Below are 27,905 nucleotides of genomic sequence, written 5' to 3'. Positions count from 1 at the left end.
CAGAGGTATATTTTCAAACAACAAGGGACCCCAATATCGTCAGCACAGGACCTCGGGGAGCAATGATTATGAGAACAACAGTGGTCCCATGCAACATTAATTAAGTATCTAGATAAATACAGACACAATGGAACCTGTATTCGAATGACTTGTCCAGCCGGACAGTGGTCACAATCCTTTAATAGATTCAACTGGATAAATAGAGAATATCCTTCAACACTCTCGCGTCGTGGGGTACAAGCCTGTACCACATTCAAACACACAAAACACTTTAGTACAATCAAAGTGCACAGAAAGGGCTTTTAGGCAAAAAAGCAAAAAATGTTCTTTGAATCATAATATGAACAAATATTTTCAAGATGCGCCATTACAACGACAAGGTACATATTATATACACACAGTATATGGCACACAATTAAGTTGACGGCGTTTCGATCCCACTTTTTAAATCAAAGGGATCATCATCAGGACATTTTAATAAGTGCCTAATAATTTCAAGCCTCTAGAACCTAAAAGGAATTGGAGAAGGAAAGCTTTAGAACTAACTTTCTGGATCTTCAATCAGAACTGCTTGGTTTTTTCAGAAAGATTAGACTTCGTGCTTTCTTTGACCTAAAACCACCCCAACCCAGGGTAGCTGTAACTCCTTTCAGACCTCCATCGACCTTTTTGCCATCTGCTTATATGATACCTAAGGAAATACTCACCTTTGAAAAAGTCATCCTCAAAGAGATTACAGAACTGGCCAAATCACATGTATTCATCCCATATAACATCTCATTAAATGAAAAAGCAGCCATTTCGTCCCTCCGTGACAACAACCAACTTGTCATAAAACCAGCAGACAAGGGTGGAGGTATTGTCCTGCAGGATACGAATGATTATAAAACTGAAATCAAACGTCAGATTTCCAACACAGATCACTATTGTCTATTACCAACCAACCCCACCAGAGAATTACAAAAAATAATTAGACAAATCACTCAGGAGTAAGCATGGGCGTAAAATCCGTTCCGCTCGCGGATTTTTCGGATTTTTGGCAAATTCGCAATCCGCGAACTCTCGCGAATTTGACGAAAATCCGTGAATTCGCTCGCGGCGGATTTTTTGCTTGGTGATACAATATTGCGGCGCGCGGCGTGGTGCACGGCGTTCACTTTCCGTCATTAAGCGTTTGCCGAGTTGTTTTTCTCGATCATATTTTGCGAGTGCTGCGCCATTTTGGATCTTGCTGCGGGATCCCGTGGGAGTATGGCGCCCGCGAATACGTAATTGCGGCTTGCCACCTTGCACAGCACGCCTCGCGAGAGTTCGCAATTGCGAACACGTAGTTGCGGCGGACAGGAACAATCTCGCACTCGCGAAATAGAGATTTTGCAATTCTGCACAAGAAATCCACCAGCAAACAGGATAAACCTTCAGAAAATGATGATTTTTATCAGAATCACTCCTCAGGTTGACATTTGCATGGCCTTTTTTTTTGCAAGGAGTCCATTTTTGGGGGGGGGAAGGAAGTGCCCCACAGTCTCCAACTTCCTGTTCCTGTCCAGCAGGCTCCTCCCAGTGCTTTCTTCATGTGCTGGTCACTTTCATTTGGACCTTGACCTGGAAGGATTACTTTTTGTGGGTGCTGCTGGATATTTGGATTTGAGACCTTTTGACTTTCTTTGGATCACTTTTGGATTAGAAATCAACTTTCACAAGTAAGTTTGTTTGGGGCATTACAGTTGCTGCAACTACAATTTTGGAACTTTTTCAGAACATAGTTATCACGTTGTTCGATCTGGCTGCGGTGAACAAACGGAAATTAGCGCTTTTTCTACTAGACGCGGAAAAAGCGTTTGATCGAGTGTCATGGGAGTATTTATGGACCTTAACCACATCGATGCTATGCATTTTCCCCTCCTGTGCTGAGTTTTTCTCATTCCCATGTTTCATGACGAGCTGGGCTCGTCATGAGCGTGCGAGGAGGCTACCTCATGACGAGCCCAGCTCGTCATGAGCGTGGAAGGGGTTAATGGATAAAATGGGTTTTGGACAAAAATACATTAAAGCCATAAAAACACTTTATCTTAATCCTACTGCAAAAATTTCTGCGTCGGGAGGGCTCTCTGATTCACTGTGTATCACCAGAGGGACACGTCAAGGGTGCCCCTGTTCCCCGTTATTGTTTTCATTATACATTAACCCTTTTATTGAACTATTAAGTCGAAACCCTTTAATTCCTCCCTTTCGTATTTCTGATTTTTCTTTTTCAGTATTCGCATACGCGGATGACATTGCTGTAGTAACAGATACACCTGAAACCGCCAGCCCAGAGATTGAGAGGCTGGCTAAAGACTTCGGGATGACAACTGGGTATAAACTTAATGCTGCCAAAACTCAGATTCTTTGTTCAGATGCCATAACCTGGGAAGATGAGAGGGTGGTAGGAGAGGTTACCTATTTAGGGATCCGGATTAAATCAGACATGGATGAATTGGTCAACGTAAATTGGAGTAATGTTTTTCAGAAAATCAAGAGCTCTCTCGAGAAATGGGATCGGCTATACCTTACCATCATAGGTAGGACTAATATCATAAAAATGAATGCCCTCCCCAAAATTCTTTATTTGTTTCGGTCCATTCCCTTAGAGTTTCCAAAATCTAAATTGCAGGCTCTACAGTCACTCTGTGGGAAATTTATTTGGAGTCCTGGTAAACCCAGGCGGGCGATGCAGCATCTCACTTTGCCCGTGGAAAGGGGCGGATTAGGGGTACCCAATTTTTTCTTATATTACATAGTATGCTTTTTGTTAAAAATGAAAATTTTGTTAATAAGAGACTCTGTAGAGTATGTACATAATCATCCTCCTATATTCGAGATCCTGATAGGAACACATGCTAGACAAATTTGTTTTAATGAAATTGATGGTAATTATTACAAGAGGACCCGATTCAAGGTGCTTATGAGTGCTTATAAAATTTGGAAATGGGTGGCCCGTACCGGTGATATAGGGAAACTATCATACTATACCCCTTATTTTTCTGCTAGATTCTTACCTCTTATATTTTCGGATGGATCTGCCAGGAACTGGCAAAAAAAAGGGGTGACATGTTTGGGGGATTTTTTTTCAAATGAAGGCAAATGCAAATCATTTACTGAAATGTCTGAAGAGTTTGATCTATCTAGAAGTTATTTTTTTAAATTCTTACAAATACGGGATTACTTTATAAGACATAAATTATGCTTAAAAAAGATTAATTTTGTTGAGGGAGTTGCACGACAAGTTAAAATTGGTACTCTTTATCAAATGTTTATTCTCGTGAAGCCTGATGATCTGGAGAAAATTCAGGCAAAGTGGGCATTATTATTGGGAGATAATGAGATTGTTGTTGAGGATTTGATTTTGCTCTCTAAAGAGGTCTTGATGTCTGCAAATCTGAAAGCTCAATTTTTTAAAAGTTTATTTGATTTGTATTATACACCCGCTCGAATGGTAAAATGGAGAAGGGGTTTTGATGGTAAATGCTTTCGTTGCCAAGCTGATAATGCAGACAGTGTACATATTTTTTTTTCTTGCCCCTCACTAGAAAGATTCATTCAGGATATTGAAAATGTTTTGTCTTTAATTTTTAGGGTTAATTTAAAGATCACCCCCTCTATGCTGATGTTAGGGAAGATCCCTAAGGACTGTAGAACCAATGAATTGCATCGCTTTCGATATTTTATTTTTTTCACAATGACTGTGGCTCGGCTTTGTATTGCCACAGACTGGCTCCAAAAAAAGCCGCCCATATTCCAACAGTGCCAAGCACGATTGTATAAACTTTATAAGTTAGAGTCGAGTCTTTTTTCGATCTCCACGTCCAGGCGGAGAAAGAAATTAGGACTGAAAATTTGGGGGACCTTCTCAGAATTCTATGAGGTTTGAAGGGTGGTAAAGATAAAAAAGAACATGTCATATTTTTTTTTCAAGTGTATATGTATGTGTTCCTTCGCTTAATGGCATACTATTCAGCTTTTCGATTTCTGCTATATGCCCTTATATTTTATTAAGTGTATCTTGTGATATATGTATATCTCAATATGAATTATTTGATCTGTTTTTGTCGTGTATCAATAAAAAAATATAAAAAAAAAAAAAAAAGTGCACAGAAAGGGCTTTTAGGCAAAAAAGCAAAAAATGTTCTTTGAATCATAATATGAACAAATATTTTCAAGATGCGCCATTACAACGACAAGGTACATATTATATACACACAGTATATGGCACACAATTAAGTCAACGGCGTTTCGATCCCACTTTTTAAATCACAGGGATCATCATCAGGACATTTTAATAAGTGCCTAATAATTTCAAGCCTCTAGAACCTAAAAGGAATTGGAGAAGGAAAGCTTTAGAACTTTAAAACAATGTATTTTTGTCAGCGTGACATTGAGTGCAAGGCTGTGATTAAAAAATCGTCAAGGTCATATTCAGGTGATGAGCTGATGGCGTGTACACGGCTGGAGAATGACGTGGCAACCTATAATTGTGGCTATATGTGAGTCAATAGGGTGAGATTAGAAGGTTAATTCCCAGTGAGCGGGGAACAACCGTGAGTATAACCTATCAGGTAAAAGGAACCGGGAGACAGGGTTTCCTAGTTACCGAAATCCGGAACGGTGAGGGTCCGTGATATAATAAAAAGAGGGGTTTGTAGTGCCCCGTGACCGGCGATTTCCAGGTGGGAATTGGAGTGAAGTTTCTTATAAGGATGGCGCAGTGAAAAGATGAAGCGGCGCAGTGGAAAATAAAAGGCTCACCATAAGATAACGTGGCATAGGGTCAAGATAAAGGGTCGCCGCGATGGGGACCAATCAAGCTAGAATGGAACGGTACCTAAAAATAGGTACAGGACAAGCCGTCAAGGTTGAATTAAGTCCCCAAGTGTCAGGCTGAGGGAGGACTGAGTCGGCGTTGTAAGACTTACCGGTTTAGTCGGTATCACAGGGATCTCGGCATTGCAAGCTGTATTATGCTTGCGGGAGGCGGTAGCCACGCGCCCTGTTTTGTTGGTCTAGGGAGACGTAATGGAAAGTGACAAGGGGCTACGGGACCCAGTAATGCTCGGGAGTGCGGCGGCCATATTGAAGAGAGAAGGTTAATCCAGAGGGGTGGGTGAAAGTGACAGTAGTACTCGTGGGTGAAAAAATAACAAGACATGATCATCAATTTACAATTATAATTAATATCCACTATGGTACATTACAATAAAGCTGCAGATTGACTGAGAGAACAGAGTGAGAAAACAAGATAGATGAGCAGACAGTGATAGATTAGACCAAATTGGTCCAATCTTCCTGGAGGTTAAGTCCGGTGTTAAGACTGTCCGTTCTCAGTATCCACTTTAATTCCTCTTTGTTGAGTAGTCTTGTAAGGTCACCTCCTCTAGGCGGAAGTATGACCTGATTTATCACTGTCCAACATACATCATTCTTATTATGACCTTTCTCAGTGAAATGTTCGACAAGTGGGGCATTTGCTGTCTTGCACCGAATCCGGCTGCGGTGCTCTGAAATCCGTAGTTTTATTTTCTGCGTTGTCTGCCCCACATAGATCTTATTACAGGGACAGAAAATAGCGTAGATCACATTGCAGCTATTACAATTTGTGAATGTGCCATGCTCATTCTTTACATTCTCAAAGACGAAATCCTTACCCTCAATACAAAATGAACATACAACACAAGAGCCACATTTGTGATGACCCTTCACAGGGGGCAAATCCCAATGGTCAAAAAGAGTTACATTTGAAGATGTTATTGTAGGCATGGCGGCCCTAACGAGTTGGTCCCTCAAACTCTTATTTTTCTTGAAAGCAAACATTGGTGTTTCAAACTCCAACGTGCCTGCATTGATGATATGCCAGTTCTTTTTAATGGATTTCCGAACTTTGTTGGAAATGGGAGAGAAGGTGGTTACACATACAAGTTTTTCAGTGGATTTCTTCGGTTTGGATTCTAACAATGTCTCGCGGGGGCAGTACCATGCCCTCTTCATTGCATTTTTCACCAGGCGGCGCGGATAGCCCCTGTGTTGTAACTTCTCAGACAAAGTGTTTGCCTCCATAAAGTAATCGACTTTCTGGAAGCAATTCCTCCTCGGTCTGAGAAATTGGGAATAAGGCAGGCTGTCCTTGAGTGCCCTAGGGTGGCAGCTATGATAGCTAAGTAAGGTATTTCTTTCCGTGGGTTTACAGAAAAGGGTGGTGAACAACAGGCCATCCTTATGTTTGATGCTTAGGTCCAAGAAAGATATATCACTTTTACTGTGGGATAGAGTGAAGGTGAGGCCACTGCAATTGTTATTTAACCAGTGGAGAAAGGAATTGAGGTTCTCGACAGGCCCATCCCAAATCAGAAAAATATCGTCTATATAACGTTTCCATTTTGAGATACCTAGATGAAAAGGGTTACTGGGGAGAAGTATGGTATTACACTCCAACCAGTCCATGTAAAGGATTGCCAGGGTAGGAGCAAAAATGGCTCCCATGGCGGTCCCTCTCACCTGCTGGTAGTGCTGGGAGTCAAAGGCAAAAAAGTTGCGAGTCAGGCAGATTTCGAGTAGTTGGATTATGAACAATGTAGGCACTGTATGGGGACGTGTTCTCTTATTCAGTATGTTTTCCATGACCAGTAGCGACTCTCGCTGTGGGATATTGGTATAGAGAGACTCTATGTCCATAGTACATAGAGTCTCTCTAGACGGGTCAAAGGGGTGGTTCTCAATTAAGTTAATCATGAACATACTGTCCCGAATGAAACAGCATGTTTCAGGCACAAAATCTTTAAGAAAGAAATTTACATAGTGGCCAAGTGGCTCCAATATGGAGCCACACCCAGATACAATAGGTCGACCCGGTGGACACTGAAGGCTCTTATGGATTTTGGGTAGAGTATAAATCACAGGTATCTTAGGATTCGTCACATTAAGGTAGTCCAGTTCGTGTTTACTTAAATACCCCGTGTCAAAGGCCTCCTGAGTAAGTATGGGCGGATCTAGCAGATCTCGCGTACGCGAATTTGCGTATTTACGGATTCGCAATCCGCAAAATCCGCGAACTCTCGCGGATTTGCGGATTTTTGAGTTTTTTGTGTTCGCGAGCGTTCGCGAGGATTTGTGGACCATTTCGCAATTGCGAACTTACTTTTCGGCTCGCAACGGCCGCGACTATGTTGTTTCTACGTCTGGTTTATTATCACAGGTTCACAGCACCCTCTGTTTCACCACTGCCACCCTCTGTACACCCATGCCACCCTCTGGTACATCCTCACTGCCACCCATTAGGTTTGTTTATCACTGTATATTATGGGGGTGAAAAAAAGCAAGCACACCTGCCCTGCTTCAACTGCCATGAATTAATTTGGGGTTGATTAATGTGTCAGTGATTTTGAAACTTCCAGTCTGACTGGCACCTGCTTCCTTCCTTATCTGTAATTTGCTTTCTGTTGCAGTGAAAGCAAGCACACCTGCCCTTCTTCAACTGCCATGAATTAATTTTGGGGTCATTAATGTGTCAGTAATTTTGAAACTTCCAGTCTGGCTGGCACCTGCTTCCTTCCTTATCTGTAATTTCCTTTCTGTTGCAGTGAATTTTTTTTTCACAGGACCTTTATGGTCTACTTGTAGCTATTCTATGAGCCTGCTGTTTGGGTCATAGCAGGGTCATAGAATAGTTGCAAATAGGCAACTGAACTCTGGAGGGGCCCCTCAGGAAGCACTAGAGTGAATGGTTACTAATGTCAAGTTTGAACTTTTGCACCTGCTGATTGCTTTCAGTTTAGCAAAAATCGTTTTTCTGCAATTTCGCGCCATTTGCGGGGCGCGAATCCGTGCGAGATCGATTTCGGAAGCCGCGAATACGTGCGAATGCACTATTTTTTTTTTGCGGCGTGTATGTTCGCGTGATTTTTTGCATGTTCGCAAGGCGCTTGTAGGGATACGTTTGCGAAGTTACCCTAGCGGTCGTACACGGGCGCGGCTATCTTGTTTGCGTGACGTAATTCCGTTTCCGGCCGCTATGTGTAATCTCGCAAAGTGTGCTGCTCGCTAGTACACTTACCCACGCGGTCGTGAACGGGCGCGGCCATCTTGTTTCTCATTCATTGCTATGGTTCTGGGCATGCTTTCTGTATCCTCTCTGAATATCTGCCATCCTTTGCTTGTTTGAAGTTTTTTGATCTATTTTACTTATTATCTATCCCTCTATTTTTCTAGCTCTATATTTTTGTGTTTTCTGCTACATTTTGTTAATTTTAAACTACTTTTTTAAACTCTTTCCTTTTCTTCTTCCCTATTCTATTTCTTCTTTATTATTTAACTTCATTTCTGCCCAGACCATGGTAAAGGGAGCCGGGAAGCACCCTGAGAAGGGGAAGGGTCCCGCACCCCGTGCCCGGCTCCCGTGCGGGCGTTTGAGGGGGGAGCTAGTGATGCCACGGGAGATCTTTAGCGCGGAGGAGGTGGCCGCACTCATATTCCACGTCCAGCGCCGCCTCCCCAAGACCATCCTGGGAGGCGGCAAGATCGCAACCGGCTATGGCATCCGGGAGCGCCGGAAGCGGTGGGAGAAGGTGTGCCGGGCCATGTTTAAGCTCTCTGGGGTCCGGCGCACCTATAACCAGGCCACCCACCGCTGGACGGATGTCATGGACCGGGAACGCGACTTGCTGGACGCGCTCGGCGTAGAGGTCCCCGGGCTTGGTGAGTAGTAGTAGCTATTTCTAGCTATTTCATCACTACTCTGTTTTATCCGGCTCTGTTATTTGCAAATCTTTGTTCTTTACCAAGAGCAATAATGCTGCCGATTACATGGTAGGTAAATTATATTTCAAAATCTTCTATGCATTTCAGGTGCACTGCTCTCCTTCTCAGTAGCCTTGCTTGCTACTATGCTTATTTGTTTTGTATTTTGTGTTCATTTCATTGGCCTGAGAAATTATGTATGAGTGTAGTGTAAAGAACTGCGTAATGCTAGACACTAAGGGTCATATTTTCAATTACCGGCGCATCCCTGCAAAGTAGCAGGGATGCGGCAGTAATTGTGCGCCATGCCACCACCACCACCCATGGGCCCAAAACGTCACAGAAGCCTTACGCATCTGTGCCGTAAAGGTGGCGCATTGCTGGAGTTGCGTGCCAACGATGGCTCAGCTCCAACAATGCTCTGGGGTGCCCTATCTCCCCAATGCTGCATCAAGCCGTACGTCGGCTTCAAGCAGGCGCAGTGTTTCAGTCACGCATCATTGTCCTAAAAGTGACTGATTGACATCTTGTAGATTTCCCTCAGCCACTTTTATGATTCGTTCCTGCGCAGGAACGCCCTCCCTTGCACCGGAACGCCCCCTGATGGCGCAGGGCTTTACAACGTGATGCATCTCCCATATGCGTCATTTTTTTTTATATACGCCGCTCCATGGCGCCTCTTTTGTTCTGCCGCTGCGTCACAAAAGTCACGCAACAATGGAGGAAAATGAGCAGCAATGGACTTCTAAATCAGCCCCAACAGACTGAAGTCCAGTACTTCCTTTAGACACATGGCTATAAGAAGAAATAGTGGTGGTGGTCGGTGGATTGATAGTTTGAGTATTCACTGATCTGCAAGCACGATGGACTTTGTCTGTCACTTCGCGCGCTGCGGACTGCTGCCTGCCAGGCCTAGGCAAACCTTTTTAGTAGTCTGTTTAGTGAGTTACATAGGAACTTTCAAAGTCAACGGTCCGCAAATCAGGCAATACGAATAACGTAGTATACCATATGAGATTGGTCAATATATCCTGTGGAATAGTTGTCTATCTATTTGCTATTTCTCCAAAATATTTTGTTATTGTTCTTTTGAAATGTTTGATTTGGTTGACAAATCTCATCCATGTTTTGTGGTCTATCTTTCTTTCATGTTGTACATCAGATCCCCCCAAGGGCAAGAGGACACAGGAGGAGGAGGAGGGTGCTGTTCAGGAGGATGCAGGCCAGGATCGGGCAGGCGAGGGCTCCTTTGCTGGCCCCAGTAAGTTTTAATTTTAATATAGAGTACCTATTTTTTCCTAGCGTTCCTCATTCGATTTTTTCTAAATCGTCTTTGATCTTCTTGTAGACTGGATCTAAATTCTTATCCTGCCTCGACTATGACTCCCTGTGGTATTACTAGATTATTCCTATTAGTCTGTCTGTGTAGCTAACTAAGATTGCACATTTGGCAATTCCATTGGACTCCCATTCTAGTCAGCAATAGCTCTATGCACTGAGTGCAGTCCTCTGGGATTGTCCATAATATCTTTTCAAGTCTTCTAAATGTTTATGCTTTGACAATTGCCAACAATAAAAAGGTGAATGACCACCAAGAAAGAATAAGATACTACTTTACTTTTGGTTTGGATAGGAGGACAATCCATTCTACTACTGTTGCAGGGACAAATCTGCACAAACCGAACTATGAACACTAAATAGTGCATTGTTTATCAATTATAATAGGCGCAGGTAGACTTTCTTTCCACATACCTCAGTGATATCAGACTTTGAAGAACCCCCAATCTTCTTACTGACTAGATAGTGTGGCAGAGTCATTTAGCTCCCAAAGTCACCGATGATTGATCCCCAATGATGATTAGAGTATCCAACGCAGGACAAGAGTACGGAGTCAGTCAAGAAGTGTCAGAGGCACTCATGCTTGCAAAAATTCCAAAACCTTTAGCTCATCCACTCTAGTCTGGAGGACCAAAAACCACAGAGTCTATTTAAGTTTAAAAGCTTTATTAAAACTAAACACATTTATTAAAATACACTTTGTCATAAAAGTAAAAGTTTAACTGAAAATGGAAAAGTGCTTAGTGCTAACGATTAATTGGACACATTTCTTGTGGTCGAGCTGAGCTCTCACCTGGTTTGAACTTGAGCTTGACCCTGATCGTGTTCTTAGAAGTCAAGCTTCTGTTAGGAGAAAAAGTGGCGTGTGTTAAAAATAAAAAGCAAGCATTCATCAGTTGTGCCAAAAAGTGCAGCAAGACAACAGCCTTCCCTGGAAAAAGGGACATTTTTACTTTAGAGTATACAGTTACAAATTATTACATTGTATTTCGTTTTTTTAACATTTCTTTATTCCTCCTAGACCAAATATTATATAGTAGTGAGTGGTGTATTTCTAACATTCTTAAATGTACTTTGTAGGTGTAACATCTGGTGGCGGGGCCAGCGCGGAGGTGGTGGTGTTGGACGAGGACTCTGGGGAGGATGCGGTGCAAGTGCCGGACGTTCCTGTGAGGGGTCACACGGTGGTGGCGGGAAGAGGTAAGCTATATATTCCTTACTTATTGAGATTGAAGACTGCATAGTGTGCTTTCTGCACGGGTGTATAATAAATCAACCAGGTAGTAGCCTCCTCTAAATGTACTTCGACTTAGCTGTGAAGTTTTTGGTGAGAAGAATCCCAATAAGATCTTAGATGAACTTGATGGATGGGATGAACGAAAAGCGAAAGAAGGGTGTAAGTAAGTGTGGAAGGACGAGAAATTTTATGATGGCTGGCAAAGAAGAATGATGAATAGTAGCAGTAGTTTGTATTGCAACTGCAAGCACAGCTTATATCCGGTTATTACGGTGGACACTCCGTACCTCTCTTAATAACTTTAGTTTAGTAGTAGTACGTCATTCATGTGCGGGTGTATCACTGTTCACTCAATAATAAGCAAAGCACCTAAAGTCATCCCATATGTCATCAAATACATCCCATGTGAAGTGATAGATAATCAAATTATTTAGCTTCTTCATTTTCCTTTTCTAGTACTCATTTGCACTGTAGGGTGAAAGGTAAATTAATTAAGCAGTAGCCCTTGTAACAGAGTATTCTCAGTGCCACCCGTAATAGAAAAGTAATAGCTTCACCAATCACCACCTGCATGTACTGGACCGGTACAGTAACGCAAGTCTGTCTCACTCATCATGGTGTGCTTCTGTTTTTCGAGAACCATACCCAAGCAAAGTTAGCCAATCCTCTTCAGCAGCCAATGTTACTCTTGTGTGTGGTGCAGATGATCCGGTTGCCGGTGTCTTTAACGGCTGAGAGGTCACTTGTGCCACAGCCACAGGTGCAGAAGTGTATTCTTTTGACTGGGGATGGCCTGCTGATGCTGATGTACTGCCTTCTCCTTCAATATCCTGCCGTTCTTTTTCAAACCTCTTGGCTGACCAGGCTAGCCAACGTTTGTACTTTTTAACATCTTCATCAGCAAAAGGAAAGAATGCTTGGCCTGCCAGCGCCTTTTTGTAGCGTGGATTCAGAATAGTAGCACAAATTTAATGCTTTTCTGAGTTGATCATTTTAAGACGTTTATCACCACGTAGGCGCTCTAATAATTTCTCCGACAAAACAAAGGGGTCTTTGTTTTTTTCATCTTTTTCTAACTCAGAAGACACCGCCTTCAGTTGGTGCTCCAGCATGCACAACAATGGGATAGCTTTTCCCAAATTACAGTCCTCCTTGCTGACTGCACGCGTGAAGACCTCAAAAGGACGAAGCATTTCTGTCAGGCTTTTAACTATTTCCCAGTGCGCCGCATCCATCCTCAGGTCCTTCTGAGCTGTACACAGTGTTAAGAAATAGTGATCGAGTAACGTATACTGCTCATACAGACGCTCAAGCATGTAGAAGGTTGAGTTCCAACGTGTTGCCACCTCCTGGATGAGTGCTTGCACTGGCATTCGACGTTCATGTAGCAGGCTCCTCAGATGCTTCCGGGCCTTAAAAGAATGGCTGAAATGGTTGCACATTTTTCGGCAGGTGGCCATTACATCGCACGCTGGACTGTCTTTATCACTCAAGAATTTTTGAACTACCAGGTTGAAACAGTGCGCCAAACACGGCACTCTGAAATAGTCACCCAGCACCATGGCCTTAACTACATTGGTGCCATTATCCGTGGAAACATAACCAATCTGGCGTTTTTTTGGGGACAGCCAGTGAAAGACCTTTTTGTTAAACTCGTCCAAAATGTTTCGTGCTGTGTGACTTTTCTCCAAGCCAAACATGGCTAGTGTTGCATGTTTCCGAGCAGCTTTAAAAACGTGGTCCGGGTCAACACCTGCGTTTAGCTTTGCTTTAACCCCTGAAAAAGAGACCCAGTGTGCAGTGATGCACATGTAATCAGCGCCTGCGCCACTGGTCCACATGTCTGTTGTCAGATGTATAGTGTGAACAGCACTCTTCTGCAAAGCTGCCCCAATCACCTCCAGCACATCTTCATGTAGTGCTGGAACCGCAACTCTGGCAAAATAGAACCGGCTAGGAACCTTCCATTTAGGGCAGAGCGCTGCCACTAATTCTAGAAAACCTACCGCTTCTACAAAAGAAAAAGGGAGAAGGTCCACAGCTAGCATTTTAGCCAGCTTAGTGTTATACAGACGCGTCAGTGGGTGGTTGCGTTCATATGGCGCGTCTGAACAAAACATGGTTCTAATGTTGCCCTGGACCAAGCATTTACGGGATGATAATGACTTCTTTGACCCAATTATGCTCGCTGGTGAACTTTTTCGCGTTGGTGTCTCACTCGCTCCAACACTCTTAGTGTGCCTCACATGGGGTGTGCTGCTGACAGGGGTACTGGGTGTAAGTGAAGTGTTTGACACGTCTTCTTCCTCCTCGTCATCATCAGATGAAACATCAACGTTTTCTTGATTTCCAATTCGGGCTTCCTTGATCGCCTTTAGGTGCGCAAACCATTGGACAGTGTGCTCTCTCCTAAGATGACCTCTCTGGCCTCCGGTACCATAGTTGGTACCAAATTTACCACGACTAACTGCAACCTTACAAATGGTACAAATGGCGAACTTTTCCCTTTTTGGGCAAACAGTAAAGAAGTCCCAAACTGGGGACTTGAAGTGTCTGTGGGGGCCGGAGGAGGCGGCGATACTGGTGGTGGTGGTCATGCTGCTAATGCCAGATGAAGTGGAGGATCTGGATTGCCCAACTTTTGTACGTTGTGCACTTTCACCGCCACTAATTAAGGTCGAGGTGGATGGAGGTCCCTTCTTGTGAGAAAGAAATATGGAAGCGGTACGAGTTGGTGTACTACTTAACTCCAATGATTGTGGTGTTTCCACTGCCTCCTCGTCGACAACATCATCATCATCACACTCAGCAGATTTTCGGGCTAGGGTCAAAATGTCTGTTTGCTGCATGCCCGCTGGGGCTGCAGTGACCTTTATGATGACTGGGTCGTCGTTGTCAGAGTCTTCATCAGCAGCAGTATCCGCCACTTCTTGTTGAGCCTCATCATCACACTCCATAACTCTGAGACTTTGGACGAGCTTCCTTTTACGCTTAACTACCTTTGTCAGATCATGTGCCTCACTCTCAGACGGCAGTGGTGCTGGTTCCCAATTTTGATCCGTATCATCAGAACGAGGTGTGCTTGAAGAAGATGTAGACACCACCCTTGATCTCTTCCTTGCTAGGGGTGTGGAAGACAATGAATGATCATCAGGAGGAGTGTCTTCCTCAAATGATACCTCGCCTTGATTGTCGATTTCCTGATGTGCCCCTACTTCGGGAGGAACAACTATAGTGGGCACTTGTGACCCTCCATGCACCTCTGCTTGCGCATCTCCTTGCGCTGTCTCTCCTTCCACATGTACTTGGGCTTGTACTTGCACATGTGGTTTTAGTTGCGGCTGTGGTTGTTCAACACTCGTCAGATGAGTTACAACAACCTGTGTTGATTGAGGGACATTGCTGCTACATTCTTGCGATGAGCCAACATCACTGGTCGATGGTGATTGAACAACTAGACTAAGTGCCTCTGCAGCAGTAAAGGGCTTAGACTTAAGTTGGCGTGGTGGTGGTGGTGGCACTGAGTCCAATGGAGCGGGGGTGCTGCTCCCAGCTTGGTCCCCAGCAGATCCCGCTGCTGCTGCAGGCATACTTTTTTTTTTACTCCCAAAAAAAGGGGCGGCCGGCACACCAGTCTCCTTGGTAACTTGCTTCTTCTGCTACTTACTGGCAACTTTCTTGCTAGAGGAGCTACGGGTAACTTTTTTTGGGGCCATCTTCTTCAGAGCAGGTCAGAACAGCAGGCAGCAGTTGCACGAGTTGCAGAGTTGTCTGTGTCCAGACGTGACGTCGTGTGACGTTATGCTGCACACACACACCGCTGCAGGACTTCTTCCTGGCACTGGTGGTTCTCTTGAGTCTTGTGCACCTAAAAGCAATGGAAGACAGAGGAACATCAGTTCAGTTATATACCCCAAAAATCGAAAAACACAGAAAAATCAGCACCCCTGGGCAAAGGGCCCCACCAGCAGCCCCAAAAAACGACAAAAACCACAAATTTCAGCACAATCCCAGCCCATCCATGGCCTCAATGGTGTTTAAATTCAAGAAGAAACCCCACAGAAAGACTAGGCCCATGCAACACTCACTACCCCTGGGGATAATAGATGAAAAGTAGGCAAAATAAGTGCAGGCCTCAGACACTGCCTCTCTTCAAAATGGCCCCTTGCACCCCAAGCACATGTTGCCTGTACCAGCCAGCACTCAAGATGGCCACCACCACCCACATGGCCAGTCCACATCAACAGTACACCCCAAAAAAAAAAAACACCCAAAAATCACCACAATCCAATGCCATCCAGGATGTTTACATTAAAGAGAGTGAGACCACACCACAGGCACACTCAGTCCATGCACCACTACCCCTGGGCAAAAGGCCACACCAGCAGCCCCAAAAAAACGACAAAAAACACAAAAAACAGCACAATCCCACCCATCCATGGCCTCAATGGTGTTTAAATTCAACAAGACACCCCACAGAAAGACTAGGCCCATGCAACACTCACCACGCCTGGGCAAAGGGCCCCACCAGCATCCCCAAAAAACAACAAAAACACAAAATTCAGCACAATCCCAGCCCATCCATGGCCTCAATGGTGTTTAAATTCAAGAAGACACCCCACAGAAAGACTAGGCCCATGCAACACTCACTACCCCTGGGCATAATGGATGAAAAGTAGGCAAAATAAGTGCAGGCCTCAGACACTGCCTCTCTTCAAAATGGCCCCTTGCACCCCAAGCACATGTTGCCTGTACCAGCCAGCACTCAAGATGGCCACCACCACCACCACCACATGGCCAGTCCACATCAACAGTACACCCCAAAAAAACAGAAAAACACCCAAAAATCACCACAATCCAATGCCATCCAGGATGTTTACATTAAAGAGAGTGAGACCACACCACAGGCACACTCAGTCCATGCACCACTACCCCTGGGCAAAAGGCCACACCAGCAGCCCCAAAAAAACGACAAAAAAACACAAAAATCAGCACAATCCCAGCCCATCCATGGCCTCAATGATGTTTAAATTCAAGAAGACACCCCACAGAAAGACTAGGCCCATGCAACACTCACCACCCCTGGACAAAGGGCCCCACCAGCAGCCCCAAAAAAACAACAAAAATCAACACAATCCCAGCCCATCCATGGCCTCAATGGTGTTTAAATTCAACAAAACAGTTGTATCATGCACCCATAACCAACCCTGGTCCTACTGGATACTGTGGCTACCCACAATATATGTTATTTAATGTTCTGAAAAAGTTCCAAAATTGTAGTTGCAGCAACTGTAATGCCCCAAACAAACTTACTTGTGAAAGTTGATTTCTAATCCAAAAGTGATCCAAAGAAAGTCAAAAAGGCCTCAAATCCAAATATCCAGCAGCACCCACAAAAAGTAATCCTTCCAGGTCAAGGTCCAAATGAAAGTGACCAGCACATGAAGAAAGCACTGGGAGGAGCCTGCTGGACAGGAACAGGAAGTTGGAGACTGTGGGGCACTTCCTCCCCCCCCCCCAAAAATGGACTCCTTGCAAAAAAAAAGGCCATGCAAATGTCAACCTGAGGAGTGATTCTGATAAAAATCATCATTTTCTGAAGGTTTATCCTGTTTGCTGGTGGATTTCTTGTGCAGAATTGCAAAATCTCTATTTCGCGAGTGCGAGATTGTTCCTGTCCGCCGCAACTACGTGTTCGCAATTGCGAACTCTCGCGAGGCGTGCTGTGCAAGGTGGCAAGCCGCAATTACGTATTCGCGGGCGCCATACTCCCACGGGATCCCGCAGCAAGATCCAAAATGGCGCAGCACTCGCAAAATATGATCGAGAAAAACAACTCGGCAAACGCTTAATGACGGAAAGTGAACGCCGTGCACCACGCCGCGCGCCGCAATATTGTATCACCAAGCAAAAAATCCGCCGCGAGCGAATTCACGGATTTTCGACAAATTCGCGAGAGTTCGCGGATTGCGAATTTGCCAAAAATCCGAAAAATCCGCGAGCGGAACGGATTTTACGCCCATGCTTACTCCTGAGTGGTTTGTCTAATTATTTTTTGTAATTCTCTGGTGGGGTTGGTTGGTAATAGACAATAGTGATCTGTGTTGGAAATCTGACGTTTGATTTCAGTTTTATAATCATTCGTATCCTGCAGGACAATACCTCCACCCTTGTCTGCTGGTTTTATGACAAGTTGGTTGTTGTCACGGAGGGATGAAATGGCTGCTTTTTCATTTAATGAGATGTTATATGGGATGAATACATGTGATTTGGCCAGTTCTGTAATCTCTTTGAGGATGACTTTTTCAAAGGTGAGTATTTCCTTAGGTATCATATAAGCAGATGGCAAAAAGGTCGATGGAGGTCTGAAAGGAGTTACAGCTACCCTGGGTTGGGGTGGTTTTAGGTCAAAGAAAGCACGAAGTCTAATCTTTCTGAAAAAACCAAGCAGTTCTGATTGAAGATCCAGAAAGTTAGTTCTAAAGCTTTCCTTCTCCAATTCCTTTTAGGTTCTAGAGGCTTGAAATTATTAGGCACTTATTAAAATGTCCTGATGATGATCCCTTTGATTTAAAAAGTGGGATCGAAACGCCGTCAACTTAATTGTGTGCCATATACTGTGTGTATATAATATGTACCTTGTCGTTGTAATGGCGCATCTTGAAAATATTTGTTCATATTATGATTCAAAGAACATTTTTTGCTTTTTTGCCTAAAAGCCCTTTCTGTGCACTTTGATTGTACTAAAGTGTTTTGTGTGTTTGAATGTGGTACAGGCTTGTACCCCACGATGTGAGAGTGTTGAAGGATATTCTCTATTTATCCAGTTGAATCTATTAAAGGATTGTGACCACTGTCCGGCTGGACAAGTCATTCGAATACAGGTTCCATTGTGCCTGTATTTATCTAGATACTTAATTAATGTTGCATGGGACCACTGTTGTTCTCATAATCATTGCTCCCCGAGGTCCTGTGCTGACGATATTGGGGTCCCTTGTTGTTTGAAAATATACATTGCACAATCGCAGGATTGCAAGGACAATAATTAGCCTTCCACTTCCCCGAGTGGTCTACTTTCTGGTTCCCCATTTTCTCCACTTCTCACTTTGTGTACTATCCCCCACTCCGACGTTTCCCTGATCATTTAACTGATATGTCTGACCAAGCTCCACTATATTCCATCGAATACATTAAAAAGATTTGTGAGGGTCCCTCACTATTTACGGACTCGGACGCCACCACCCCTGCAACTGGTCCCGATCCTGCAGAGGATCTAGAAAAACTTAAAAAGAAATATGTTCGGTTAGAACTGATGATATTAATGTTAACCGATTATCTTAGGTCTAATACCATACCTTTAGGGCTTCAAGTAAGGAATGTTTCAGGGTTATTCACAGATAACCCCAAATATATCACTGGGTTTAGCTAGATTGGCACCACCTGCTCCCGCCACTGGTTAGTCCTTGGGATTGAAACAGCGACCGAGGAACTTAAGAAATTGGATGAACTCATCAAAGACATTGAGAAACAAATTAATGATAACAATACTGTTCTTGATGCAAAGAAATTACTGGACAAAGTAGAAAAAACTGTACTAGAATTTCACCGGATTGAGCAGAACAAAAAATCGAACAAAGTAAAAAAAGATATTAAATCCTTTACAGCTGAACGGGCATACCCGTATCTCCACAAGGATTTTTACACAAATCGTAACTTTAACCAGACCCCGCAAAATCCTAGACCTTGGGGCCGCTTCAACAGAAGAAACACTGTCGTCGGCTTCACAGATTCCTCCGCCGAGTCTTCTGAAAGCTCAGACCCTGGGGAGGGTGCCAGCTCCTCAACACATAATCCAAACCCCCACAATCAGAACCCTCATTTTTTAGGAAGAGGAACTTCCGAACAAGGGCGGAGGGGCAGGGTAAAACGCCAACCAAGATGGTACAATCCCTCGGGCGAGAGACAGACCCGCCAGAAATTCTACTAGTGGTAACAAATACTTCCAATATGACTATTCCCTTGTTAAATCTCTCTGATCATGTCCTTTCCAGTGCAGAAATCTCTATCCTCAGTAAAGGATTATCCTTTGTCCCGTCCACCTACCCTAACTTTCTGGATCTTCAATCAGAACTGCTTGGTTTTTTCAGAAAGATTAGACTTCGTGCTTTCTTTGACCTAAAACCACCCCAACCCAGGGTAGCTGTTACTCCTTTCAGACCTCCATCGACCTTTTCGCAATCTGCTTATATGATACCTAAGGAAATACTCACCTTTGAAAAAGTCATCCTCAAAGAGATTACAGAACTGGCCAAATCACATGTATTCATCCCATATAACATCTCATTAAATGAAAAAGGCAGCCATTTTGTCCCTCCGTGACAACAACCAACTTGTCATAAAACCAGCAGACAAGGGTGGAGGTATTGTCATGCAGGATACGAATGATTATAAAACTGAAATCAAACGTCAGATTTCCAACAGAGATCACTATTATCTATTACCAACCAACCCCACCAGAGAATTATAAAAATTAATTAGACAAATCACTCAGGAGGCCTTTGACACGGGGTATTTAAGTAAACACGAACTGGACTACCTTAATGTGACGATTCCCAGGATGCCTGTGATTTATACTCTACCCAAAATCCATAAGAGCCTTCAGTGTCCACCGGGTCGACCTATTGTATCTGGGTGTGGCTCCATATTGGAGCCACTTGGCCACTATGTAAATTTCTTTCTTAAAAATTTTGTGCCTGAAACATGCTGTTTCATTCGGGACAGTATGTTCATGATTAACTTAATTGAGAACCACCCCTTTGACCCGTCTAGAGAGACTCTATGTACTATGGACATAGAGTCTCTCTATACCAATATCCCACAGCGAGAGTCGCTACTGGTCATGGAAAACATACTGAATAAGAGAACACGTCCCCATAGAGTGCCTACATTGTTCATAATCCAACTACTCGAAATCTGCCTGACTCGCAACTTTTTTGCCTTTGACTCCCAGTACTACCAGCAGGTGAGAGGGACCGCCATGGGAGCCATTTTTGCTCCTACCCTGGCAATCCTTTACATGGACTGGTTGGAGTGTAATACCATACTTCTCCCCAGTAACCCTTTTCATCTAGGTATCTCAAAATGGAAACGTTATATAGACGATATTTTTCTGATTTGGGATGGGCCTGTCGAGAACCTCAATTCCTTTCTCCACTGGTTAAATAACAATTGCAGTGGCCTCACCTTCACTCTATCCCACAGTAAAAGTGATATATCTTTCTTGGACCTAAGCATCAAACATAAGGATGGCCTGTTGTTCACCACCCTTTTCCGTAAACCCACGGAAAGAAATACCTTACTTAGCTATCATAGCTGCCACCCTAGGGCACTCAAGGACAGCCAGCCTTATTCCCAATTTCTCAGACTGAGGAGGAATTGCTTCCAGAAAGTCGATTACTTTATGGAGGCAAACACTTTGTCTGAGAAGTTACAACACAGGGGCTATCCGCGCCGCCTGGTGAAAAATGCAATGAAGAGGGCATGGTACTGCCCCCGCGAGACAATGTTAGAATCCAAACCGAAGAAATCCACTGAAAAACTTGTATGTGTAACCACCTTCTCTCCCATTTCCAACAAAGTTCGGAAATCCATTAAAAAGAACTGGCATATCATCAATGCAGGCACGTTGGAGTTTGAAACACCAATGTTTGCTTTCAAGAAAAATAAGAGTTTGAGGGACCAACTCGTTAGGGCCACCATGCCTACAATAACATCTTCAAATGTAACTCTTTTTGACCATTGGGATTTGGCCCCTGTGAAGGGTCATCACAAATGTGGCTCTTATGTTCATTTTGTATTGAGGGTAAGGATTTCGTCTTTGAGAATGTAAAGAATGAGCATGGCACATTCACAAATTGTAATAGCTGCAATGTGATCTACGCTATTTTCTGTCCCTGTAATAGGATCTATGTGGGGCAGACAACGCAGAAAATAAAACTACGGATTTCACAGCACCGCAGCCGGATTCGGTGCAAGACAGCAAATGCCCCACTTGTCGAACATTTCACTGAGAAAGGGCATAATGAGAATGATGTATGTTGGACAGTGATAAATCAGGTCATACTTCCGCCTAGAGGAGGTGACCTTACAAGACTACTCAACAAAGAGGAATTAAAGTGGATACTGAGAACGGACAGTCTTAACAGCGGACTTAACCTCCAGGAAGATTGGACCAATTTGGTCTAATCTATCACTGTCTGCTCATCTATCTTGTTTTCTCACTCTGTTCTCTCAGTCAATCTGCAGCTTTATTGTAATTTACCATAGTGGATATTAATTATAATTGTAAATTGATGATCATGTCTTGTTATTTTTTCACCCACGAGCACTACTGTCACTTTCACCCACCCCTCTGGGTTAACCTTCTCTCTTCAATATGGCCGCCGCACTCCCGAGCATTACTGGGTCCCGTAGCCCCTTGTCACTTTCCATTACGTCTCCCTATACCAACAAAACAGGGCGCGTGGCTACCGCCTCCCGCAAGCATAATCCAGCTCGCAATGCCGAGATCCCTGTGATACAGACTAAACCGGTAAGTCTTACAACGCCGACTCAGTCCTCCCTCAGCCTGACACTCGGGGACTTAATACAACCTTGACGGCTTGTCCTATTCCTATTTTTAGGTACCGTTCCATTCTAGCTTGATTGGTCCCCATCGCGGCAACCCTTTATCTTGACCCTATGCCACGTTATCGTATGGTGAGCCTTTTATTTTCCACTGCGCCGCTTCATCTTTTCACTGCGCCGTCCTTATAAGAAACTTCACTCCAATTCCCACCTGGAAATCGCCGGTCACGGGGCACTACAAACCCCTCTTTTTAATATATCACGGACCCTCACCGTTCCGGATCTCGGTAACTAGGAAACCCTGTCTCCCGGTTCCTTTTACCTGATAGGTTATACTCACGGTTGTTCCCCGCTCACTGGGAATTAACCTTCTAATCTCACCCTATCGACTCACATATAGCCACAATTATAGGTCGCCACGTCATTCTCCAGCCGTGTACACGCCATCAGCTCGTCACCTGAATATGACCTTGACGATTTTTTAATCACAGCCTTGCACTCAATGTCACGCTGACAAAAATACATTGTTTTAAAGTTCTAAAGCTTTCCTTCTCCAATTCCTTTTAGGTTCTAGAGGCTTGAAATTATTAGGCACTTATTAAAATGTCCTGATGATGATCCCTTTGATTTAAAAAGTGGGATCGAAACGCCGTCGACTTAATTGTGTGCCATATACTGTGTGTATATAATATGTACCTTGTCGTTGTAATGGCGCATCTTGAAAATATTTGTTCATATTATGATTCAAAGAAAATATTTTGCTTTTTTGCCTAAAAGCCCTTTCTGTGCACTTTGATTGTACTTAAGTGTTTTGTGTGTTTGAATGTGGTACAGGCTTGTACCCCACGACGTGAGAGTGTTGAAGGATATTCTCTATTTATCCAGTTGAATCTATTAAAGGATTGTGACCACTGTCCGGCTGGACAAGTCATTCGAATACAGGTTCCATTGTGTCTGTATTTATCTAGATACTTAATTAATGTTGCATGGGACCACTGTTGTTCTCATAATAAGTACTTACAGAGGTGACCTAATTCAGGAGGTATCAAGAAATAACATGTATCTAAGCAATCAGAAACACCATTCTGTTTTGAGAGACACTGTACATTTGTCTTACCATGTAAGTGTGGTCTGCATCAGGGGACAGCGCCTGTGGAAAAAAAAGATGAGAAGTGGTCACCAGATAACTAGATGAAGGGAGAGTAGCCATACCACACCTCTGGTCACCAGGTGACTAGATGAAGAGAGAGTAGCCATACCCCACCCCTGGTCACCAGGTGACTAGATGAAGGGAGAGCAGCCATACCCCACCCCTGGTCACCAGGTGACTAGATGAAGGGAGAGCAGCCATACCCCACCTCTGGTCACCTGGCTGGCACGAGAGGTGAGCACAGAGTAGAAACTCATCTTGATCTTAGTTAAAGACCCACAAACATTTCATTTTTGTTCCGTCACTGAGTCCAGACTCACGCTGCATGTGTGAGATGATTCCTACACAACGAGGGATGCTGTTGACTCAACAATAACCAAGTTGCATTTTTATCAGCAGGTGAAAATAATGTGTTAACAGATTAAAGACACAATTACTGAAGCCCATACTTCCCAATTCATAAAGGAAACAGTGTACTAGTAAATGTAAATGCTAAAATTGAATTAACATTAGAAGGTGAGAGAAATACTGGAAATGTGAGGAAGATATTTTGCGTCCTATTCTTTGAGGATAGTATCACAATACTAGAATATCTTCCAATTTTAATTCCCAGACAACTCCATATTCCTTTATCACACGCACATCCTCAGTCATATGACGCACACTTCCTCGTTCATGTGAACACTCTCCTTTCTTGGTCTAATCACTATGTACTCCTCATCCTCCCTTCCTCTACAGCCGCCAAGGTGTCTAAGGTCTGCCATGTAGTGCCGCTAATCATGTTCTACAACACAAATACCAGACACCACAAAACCACCAATGAAGAATGAACTAGACATACACACATCAGCTAACTCTGGACACCGAAAAGCATCTTCCACTGAACAATATTCATTATGAAACATCTTTCCTACAATGATTATAGTTCCCTTTCTGAATCTGAACACGGTTGACAGACCACAACAAAGCTTTATTCTTTCAAGATGCTTCAACTCAACAGCAACGCCCTCGGACCAGGTCAACATACATCTTAGAACCATCCAAATACAATGCATTGAAACATGTCACACGATCAAATGCACAACATTGTATCACAGAAATGTACCTTCCTGTTAAAGTGCTCCTGCAGACGAGCACTGGACCTCTGACCATCCAACTCATGGAACTCAACTAACTCAACAAAATGGTAGAGGCATCGGAACACCTGTCTATAGAGAAAGCACTGTACAAATCTGTGATGTGGCTCCTTTTGCCTCGGCCTGTGTCAATAACACATGTGGTGTCCATCAAGGTTCATCTCTTTCCCCCACCTGTTTAACATTTACATCAGCCCCTTGAGTCATGCTCTGCAATCCAGGGGAGTGAAGGTGTACAATTACGCTGACGACATGCAGCTGATCTTTCCAATTGACGAGACGGAGGAGTCTAAGGATATCTTCCAACGTACAATGCTCTTCATTAAAGACTGGATAAGTCATCTTCATCATCATCATCATTTTAATTTGATCGTGTTAAAAATGACCATAAAAGCACATCAATAAAAAGATGTTATTACAAAATATTTTCTTTTAAAATTACAAATATTTCTTAACAGTCCTGGAATAAGATGAGAATGCAAAAATATATATAATAAGTAAAACATTTCATCTTGCGGGTCTTGATACATTATGATTATTGATCAAACTCAGTGGGCTACATGTCAACCCCTTCCTATTCCTCATGCAAGCCCATAAGAATGTTGCTACAGAGTAGCAAACCAAAGGGTCGGGCAATGTTTTTTGATAGTGCTACCGGACACTGCTTTAAGCCCATTTTCTTTAAAATTGGTTTCAGATAGGCGTTCCTTTTGCTCTCATAGAGCCCGCAGAACAAAACCAAGCGCAGTTCAGTTTGGGAAGATAGATTATCACACGGGCACATGCTTATATTGGAGTGGTTATAGGTTTTTTCAGGATAACCAAGCATTAGAGCAATCAAATTAGTGCAGAATCTTAACAGCATAAATCTCTGTTGCGCACGGTTTACGTTGGCTAGCTAGGAGAAATCTCCCTCCATTAGTGGTGGATTAAGGTAATAAACCTGAACTGCATTGTTCTCTTTATAATGTTCCCTACGCTTATATTCAGCCATCAACATAAACATGGCAATAGCTTTCTGCTTGGACACCTGCTTACAAACTGGAGGATCTTTAAAGAGTTCGTGGAGGTCTATCTCTTTTAAAACTGTCTCCATGTGACTTAGCCACTTAGATCTTTTCCAATTATCCATCTCTAGGAAACTCTTAATTACCATTTGTGTCAGAGGTACTGTGTCGCTCCTCCAAACAGTGCCATAGGAGGAGTGGGGCTAGTTGTATATAATCTGCTTTGTAAGGAAAGGCCAATACCCTTTCGTGAGGGACAAAGGGAGGCCCACTACAGATTTAAAAATATTTTTGCGATATTTTGTAGTGGTGTTGATGCGACCGTGCCCTTGACCCCGGCTCCATACGCCATGGCTGCCTTTACTCTAGCCTGGTATATGTTTTTTATTGGCAATAGGGGTTTGGCGCCTAATGTCCTTGCGAAAGATTTTACGCCAGTAATACCCCTCTCCTTCACCAGCCTCCTTCCTTCCATCAGTTTTGCCCATGACAGATCTTTGTCAAAAAGAATACCTAAATAGGGGAAAGAGTCTCCGACCTCAATTTTTCGTGCGTCCATGCTAAAGTGTGGGACTTTGTCTCTTTTTGTACCCCCAGCTATAAGTATAAAAGACTTCGATTGATTTACTTTTAGTTGTAATGAGTCTCAAATTAAAGTCGGATAAAACTGAGATAGTTATTTCTAATAATAGACTCGATCAGTGGATGCCAGAACACTGGCCAGCTGCACTGGGCGTACCACCTACCCCTAAAAATTCAGTTAAAAGTTTAGGAATTAAAAATGATGCCAAACTATCTATACATGAACATATCAACCTGGTTACCTCCTCTTGCATTTACTACCTGAGGACTTTTAAGAAAATTAGGAAATTCTTTACCAGGGAAGCAAGTACGGTGCTCATGCTTTCATTGATCATGTCCAGGCTACATTACGCTAACCCCATCCACTTAGAGCTCCCCACATATCAGACCAATAGGCTGCAGTTAATTCAAAACCAAGCCGCCAGGCTGGACCTTCAGCAACCAAGACACTGCCACATTAAACCACTTCTGAAGCAATTACATTTTCTTCCGGTGACTTAGCGGTCCATTTTTAAGACAGATTGCATGATCTTCAACGCCCTCTGTGAGAAAGGCCCTAAATTCATATCTGCTAAGACCTCTTGGTATCTACCCAAACGGAATCTCAGATCGCACTCGATGTCTATGACCTCGATTCCAAGATTCAAGCGTACGAGAACGGTTGGCTCCCCGTTTCTCGGTCCTGGGCCCCACTCTATGGAATTTGCTGCCAATGGACATCAGATTTACTCCTGAATACACCAACTTCAGGCAAAAACTGAAACCATGGCTGTTCACTCTAGCATACTGCTAGTAGCTCTCAGGAAGTTTCTCCCTCTCTTCCAGCGCCAAGAGACCTTTCGGTATACGTACGCTTACCAAATTTCCCAAACATAAACATTTGCTTGACAGGGAGAAGCTTATTATACTTTCAAATTAGCAAATACAATCCATAAAGTAGATGTTTAACAAATACTAACTAAACATGCAACCACATACATAACATACAACTGATAGAAATTCAAAAACTCTAAAAACACTTTCCAAAGTTATGAAAGCACAATAGTGCTAACCTACTACTAATTATAACTAGGGCTGGGCGTAGTTCGCGAAGTAGTGCTACGCGAAGCTACGCGAAGTGCACTTCGCACTACACGAGCTACTCGTAGCACTACGCGAACTACATAGAAGCATGTTCGCACTGTGCAAGGTGCCGTTTTCAATTATTGCAAAGTGCAGACAGGCATCCGGCACTGTGCAATCATTGAAAACGGCATCTTGCACAGTGCGAGCTGTAGTTTTCTGCCGCTCGAGGAGATTTTTACTCGACGCGGACTGGTAGTTTCTCATCGCGAGCAGTCGCGAGCATACTCGACCACTCGCAATGAGAAACCTGACCTCCCCACGTTGAGTATCTCGCGAACGAGGAACAACTCATACCAGGATGTCATTTTGCTTGCTCCAGTCGTCAACTTGGCATTGAGGAACACCAGCAAGCAAAAAATGACCGCTACACTAAGCTACACTACGCGTGTTCGCACTGTGCTACGTGCAGTTCGCGTAGTGCGAAGTTGCGCAAACTTCGCAAACTATGCGAGCGTAGCGTAGTGCTTTGCCCAGGCCTAATAATAACTTGTTTATGTGTAGCCTTTCACACCACATTTCTGCTGCTTCATTTCACTGTAAATATCTAGTATTACCATTGATGCTGCCATGGGACATGGGTCAGAAATATGCATATTCAAGCCCAACTCTCTACCATAGTAAGTTGGAAAGGTGCTTTAGTCTACCGTCCACCTGGACCAAAAAAAGAGTTTAGTCAAAGTCTACTGGAATATATTTTGCCCCTTGTGCTTGCAGCACAACGGTTCCTCTTGTTGGGAGACTTCAATTACCATGGGACGATTCCTTTGATTCAGAGGCTAGTCAACTAGTTTCCAATCTAGCAACACTTGGTCTGTTCCAACAAGTTTACAGTGCAACTAATGTCACAGCTCAAACTCTGTACATCATTTTTACTAACTTCTCACTATTCATTTTTAAACCACCCAAATCTTTACTCTGGAGAGACAACTCACTCT

General features: G+C 43.5%; 1 protein-coding gene across 1 annotated transcript in view; it reads right to left on the bottom strand.

Moving 5' to 3' along the window:
* Positions 1 to 27,905, bottom strand: part of LOC144768895 (uncharacterized) — a 124,530-nt gene that overhangs the window by 16,834 nt on the left and 79,791 nt on the right. The window contains exon 5 of the mRNA XM_078652909.1: positions 23,088 to 23,120. Coding sequence (XP_078509035.1) covers positions 23,088 to 23,120 — 33 coding nt within the window. The remainder of the gene's footprint in view (positions 1 to 23,087; positions 23,121 to 27,905) is intronic.

This window comes from Lissotriton helveticus, chromosome 7 (assembly GCF_964261635.1).
Source record: "Lissotriton helveticus chromosome 7, aLisHel1.1, whole genome shotgun sequence".
Classification (NCBI taxonomy): domain Eukaryota; kingdom Metazoa; phylum Chordata; class Amphibia; order Caudata; family Salamandridae; genus Lissotriton; species Lissotriton helveticus.
This window is presented reverse-complemented; position numbering and strand designations above follow the sequence as displayed.